This window comes from Lupinus angustifolius, chromosome LG09, assembly GCF_001865875.1.
Source record: "Lupinus angustifolius cultivar Tanjil chromosome LG09, LupAngTanjil_v1.0, whole genome shotgun sequence".
Classification (NCBI taxonomy): Eukaryota; Viridiplantae; Streptophyta; class Magnoliopsida; order Fabales; family Fabaceae; genus Lupinus; species Lupinus angustifolius.
In genome coordinates this window covers 7,131,775-7,137,803 of record NC_032017.1, presented here as the reverse complement: position 1 = coordinate 7,137,803, position 6,029 = coordinate 7,131,775, and the positions used below count along the sequence as shown (strand labels likewise).

The 6,029-nt window shown below is 30.0% G+C and overlaps 1 protein-coding gene across 1 annotated transcript; it reads left to right on the top strand.

The window, feature by feature from the left end:
- Positions 2,069 to 4,817, top strand: LOC109357163 (cysteine-rich repeat secretory protein 56-like). The gene is made up of 3 exons (XM_019600935.1): positions 2,069 to 2,502; positions 3,292 to 3,662; positions 4,509 to 4,817. Exons 1-3 carry the CDS (start codon positions 2,111 to 2,113, stop codon positions 4,646 to 4,648), a joined length of 903 nt encoding a protein of 300 aa, XP_019456480.1. The 5' UTR covers positions 2,069 to 2,110; the 3' UTR covers positions 4,649 to 4,817.

Below are 6,029 nucleotides of genomic sequence, written 5' to 3'. Positions count from 1 at the left end.
TTATTTAATTATTTTCTACAAAAACATTTAAAAAAACTAAAAAATAGTACAATATCATACTTTTAATAGCATGATGAAATAGTGTTTATGATATGGTGCAATCATAACAAAGTTTGGGTGCAACATTATAAACCCAAAACTATAAGAGTGTAATTACACTTATAGCGTAAAAAATTATGCACATGCACTCTATTACCTACCATTTATTTGGATTATTTTTATTAAAAAATCAACAATATTTAAGTATTAATGGTGGATAATGCAATGACAGTCTATAAAACTCATATAGTCACTGCATACATATTTTTCTCAAACTATAAATAGATGACCTAATCATTATAGTTCTTTACCAATTTCAAGTTGTAATTAATATGGCATTATCTATCAAAATAATTATTATTACTTCCTAGCTTTCCATAACTATTGGTTATATTTTATTGGAATATGTTAAGTTCTACTTGAAACTAATATAACAATTCCTAATCAAAACAATTGTTTGACCTTTGGAATAAGAAAAGTGTAATTAAAATTTATAGTATCTATAGGCAATTGAATTCACTTATTGTTTGAACTAAAATTATTTTAGTATATCAATTGAGAGCTAATCAACTAACTAAATGAATCAATTTGAGAATTTGGTTTTTTAAATGGAATATCAATATATAATTAATTTTATAGACTAATTATTTATAATCTTATTGATATTATTACCAAATACACTTATCTACCATTCTGCTCCTTTTTATATGAATTTTTTAAAATTTGATGTATATTAAGTGATTTAATTATAAAAAATATTCTTATAATAATTAATTAGAAAGAGAATGACCAACACTTTTAAGAAACTATTAACTACATCTAATTATTAACTAAGTTAATAACACAAACAACATTAATAACATTCCTATATCACCAAAAACACAATGTTTACATAATTAGCATTTGTAATGAATGTGAAGGGTCAGAAACAAAAACACACAGAAAGTGGGCACCACAAAGTAAAAGCACACCCACTCACCATTCCGTTGTGTCATATTTCATTAAGAGGTTATAGTAATGATATAAGAACGTGATAGATTTTTAGAATGATAAGAGTTCGATTCTTAGACTGATATTTGTTGAGATAGTTAGTCACTTATTATGAAAGGGTTTGTCCTTACTAAAAAGGTGAGGAAATATTATTGATAATACAAAAAAATTATCATGTCTCATATCTTATTTCGCGCCAACCAAAATATGTCATATCAATTATAAACAAAATGTATGCAATCAAAATATAAGAGTTTTTTTATACCGTAACTAACTGTATTATATACTATTCATTTTTAATTAACTTTTAAATAATAATACAAATGAACGATGAATGATACAATAACTCTTTATGAAATTGTATATTCTTATTATATAGATCAATGTTGTGAAACCCGAGTCGCACGTAAAACCGACAAATGTCTCCTATTAAGTTTAACTGGTTTATACGGTTAAACTGTCCGGTCTAACCGGATGATTCCATACATAATTAATATTTTTATCTATAAATATACATTTATATATAAATGTAAAACTTTATATAATTAATAATTATGTATAATTATATTGAAATAATAATACCTTTATCTTTTTGAATGGTAGTAAAACAAAATATTAGAGCAGTGTTTCATTTTTATTTTATTTTTAAGTCTCAGGTTAATTCGGTTTAACCGAGTTTAATACGATCGGACCGAGATTTTCTCTGTTCAAAGTGATCAAACTCTCATTCGGTTAAGATTACAATACAGAGCCATTTTCAAGTCTGGTCAGCGGTCAAACCGGTCGGACCGTCTGGTCCAGTCTAGTTCTCACAACAATGATATAGATATTACACTCATTAAAAAATTTAAAGTTTATTTTTTTGATTTATTATCAGTGGCAAAATAAAACGTATGAAATAATATATTTTTTTATACTAGCAAAGGCATTCCTTAACTTTTTTGGGAAGAAAATAATACTTTTCAGATTTTGTGACTACCCATCCTAAACAAATATTGCTCAGAAAAATCGAATCCTCAACCTCGATCCTTTCTTATTAATACCTTGTTGCAAAAACGTTGGCTTTTCTCAAATTCCTGAAATGGGTTATACTCTCAGAAACCGTTACACCTTCCTCTCTCTTCTTCACCTCTTCACACTTTCCATTCCCTTTCTTCTTCTTCCATCAGCTTCAGACACAACTTCCTTAATATACAAAGGGTGTGCAGATCAGAAGCTTCCAGACCCTTCTAGAACTTTCTCTCACACCCTCAATTCCCTCTTCTCCTCCCTTCTCTCACAAGCTTCACTCAAAAACTTCGCCGCCGCCACTTCCGGCGACGGCGCCACCGTGACGGGGTTGTACCAATGCCGTGGTGACCTCAGTAACACTGATTGCTATAACTGTGTTAGGAAGGTTACTGACATGGTGGGAAAACTATGTGATGCTGACGTGGCAGCTGTGAGGGTCCAGCTCAGTGGCTGCTATCTGAGGTCAGCAGTAAATTTATTGCTTTTTCAATTCGATGTGATATGCAGTCTTACTCTCGTAAATATAAAAGTTGTTTCCGAAATTTGAATTCGTAAACTTGTTATCATTAAACAACAACAACCTTATTGTTATGTCAAATTTACTTTATGTATGATTCTATATCTATATAACATATAGTAAGAGAAATCAGGTATGCGAAACGAGAAAATCATATAACTATGGTTTAATTTGGAGTAATTAATATTTTGGATCTTTTGTGTATAATTGTGCTTGATAGTAACTTTGGTTTAATTAATCAATTTAAGTTGTTTGTTGTTTTAGTAATTTTGCTAGTAGTGGTAAAACAAACATGTGAGAAATATGCATAATTATAGAATGATGAGTATCATATATATATATTTTAAATATGAAGATTTATGCACAATTATATGTGAGAAATGTGCATAATTCATAGAATGATAAGTATAATTTATATGCATTGTTTACAGTGTGCATAATTCATAGAATGATGAGTATAATATATATGCATGGTCAATATGAATATTTATGCACAATTATTATATTATTTATTATTCATTTGTGTTATTTTTATTTAAGATTTGAGAATCTAATTAAATATGAATATTAGATAATACAATAATATTGCAAAAAAACTCTTACAATATCAGTGTGTACATATTAAAGCATAAATGAAACAAACATGTGGATTGAAATATAAATGAAAAAACAATATATTTCATTGGAGATTATTAGAATTATTGATTTTCCTGTATACCCTCTTTTGATAACAGGTATGAGATGGTTGGGTTCAAGCAAGTTCCTCAAACACAGCTTCTATACAAGCTTTGTGGGTCCAAGAAAGTGAATAATGGTGTTGGATTTGATGAAAAGAGGGACACAGCTTTTGGCATGGTGGAAAATGGTGTGAAGAGTGGTAGCAACATGTTCTACACTGGAAGTTATGAATCCCTTTATGTGTTGGGACAATGTGAAGGTGACTTAGGAAATGATGATTGTGGTGATTGTGTTAGTAGTGCTGAGCAACAAGCTAAAACTTTGTGTGGTGACTCAATTTCTGCACAAGTTTATCTGCATGGTTGTTATATTAGCTATAGTTTTTACCCCAATAGAGTTCCTACCACTACAACTTCTTCTTCATCAGGTATTGTTGCATTATGGATGAATTAATGGTTATTGGTCATATGTTATATGATATGAATCTGAGTGTATCTGTGTGTTAGATACGTGTCTGACACCAACACGTGATGGCGTTCAACGGATCCATGTTTCAAGGTTCAAGATAGTTGCTTAGTGATCATAAGGTCATGGTTTAAATCCTAGAAACAGTTTTTGAACCTGGAAATAGTCTTTGAACTTAGAAACGGTCTTTTCACTTGCAAGGTAAAGATACGTACATCTAGCCTCCCCAAGGTCCACTAAATGGGAGCCTCGTATGCTAGACCGAAAATAATTAAGTTCTTCAAACATTAAAAGTGTCCTTGGATAGTTTTTGTGTCACTGATTAAATTCTTGGATAAATTAATGTGATGTCAGGTTGAAATCTTTCAAGAACTTAATCAATGCAAAACAACTTTCATAAACATATTTAATGATACCATGATTTTTCAATAATGTAATTGAAGGACTATTCTTTAATTATGTGTTTCCTGGTTGGAAAAATGCAATGTCTATATGATTTGAGTTCATGGGCCAAATGCAATTATGGGATTTAGGAAGTGGGGTTGGGGAAGGGTTTCTTGGGATCTGGGTAGGTGGGTCTCTTTTTGTAAGGTATATTATGTGGTTGTGGTTATGTTCACACTTTATACTTTACGGGTCTGTTTATGAGTTCGATTTTGAAATGAAAGGAACGGCTCGAGAGTTATTTCATAAGTGTATTTCATGGCTTCCGAGTCTCCCCGTTCTCTCTCTTGTCCTCCAAAAACTAACTCGCAAACATATCCTGAGAAAAGATTAAAAGCTTGAATTTTTGCTATGATTGGATCAGGATCAGAATCTGTAGGAGGGCATCAACATACAAACAGAACTGTAGCTCTTGCAGTTGGAGGTTTTGCAGCTCTTGGATTCTTGATTGTTTTTATGTTATTTCTCAAATCAGCTTTGAAGAAAAAAGGTGGTAAACATTGAGATTGAATTGGATGTATATATATCTTATAAATACCTAAGGGATTCATAGATCTAATTTTTAACATCTTTAGATGAATATATCAGAATATACCTTGTCTTTTTGTATAGTTCTGATGAAATTAATGGATTTAATGGAAATTCTTATGATTATTTTAATATTGTTAGTTCAGGTGTGAATATGATTTGTGGTATGAATGGAGAAAAAGTGAAGTGTGGGACAAAAGTTAAATGGGTGGTGTGTGATATTTATTTGTCCCCACTATATGAGTAATGAGATGAGAAACTTTTCTTTTTATTGAGAGAGACCTTTCTTTTGATGCTGGTATTTTGGTAAATATTAATCTTATCACCTCTTTTATCATATACCTTTTTACCATGTTTCCAAGGGAGCACATCTGCTTCCCAGATTTTGTGTTACTCCATGAGTTATGCGTTTAACGTTGGTCAGAAAATATTTAATAATTAAGTTTGAACTTAAATATATTTTTTCTGACCAATCACAAACTCATGATAGACGGAGTGACACAAAATGTGGACAACATATGTGTATCCTGTATTAAGTAGGTTGATTTTGGGTGGGTTTTTAGGAAGAAAAATATGATTGTGTGAAAAATGTCATTTTATCTTTGGAATCGAAGAATAACTAAATGGACATTAGAATTATGTTTTGTATTTAATGTAATAAGTATGTTTAATATTAATAAAATTATATAGTATTATTATTTGTGATCTACTCTACAAGTAAGTTTGATTCCGATCAAAATCAAATCCATAAATCAAACTAATCATGATTGATTCCCCCACATATTATCCAACTAATTCAATGAATCTCATCAATAAAAAATATAGTTTGATGAATGTTGGGTTATGGTAGAACCATATATTGTTGCAACCCCACTTTTTACACCTAAATAAATTCTACTGACTTATCATATTTTCCATGTTAATTTAAAACGGTATTTTTTATTAATGATTATTAGCTAAGGGTGAAAATAAAAAAAATATATATATATATATAGTTACTGCTTTACTTTCCAGTTGCCATGCATATCCTCTCTCAAATCAATGTGTGCCTTTTAGAAGGCAACAAAAAAAACAGGAAAAAAAGTGAAGGCAAAAAGTAAAAAAAAAAATCATTGGGTATTAATTCAGTATATACTATATAGTATATACTCTAAGTTATTTTCAATTGTCAAAATGACATCATATAATTGTTGTTGTGCTTGTGCACGTGATCATTTAAATTATGACTCAAATACCCAAAAAAAAAATATTGGTTTAGTATCGTAACACTAGATCCACACAAAAAAAAATGATTACGAATTTGATTCCTGAAAACGATATTTATTAGAATGCAATCACACATTCTAGAATGTATTAA

Bases quoted from the DNA above. Each gene is read 5' to 3' on its own strand.
- LOC109357163 (XM_019600935.1), top strand. From the start codon at position 2,111: ATGGGTTATACTCTCAGAAACCGTTACACCTTCCTCTCTCTTCTTCAC. The intron at 2,503-3,291 runs GTCAGCAGTAAA...TTTTGATAACAG, and splicing joins CTCAGTGGCTGCTATCTGAG to GTATGAGATGGTTGGGTTCA. The intron at 3,663-4,508 runs GTATTGTTGCAT...TGATTGGATCAG, and splicing joins TACAACTTCTTCTTCATCAG to GATCAGAATCTGTAGGAGGG.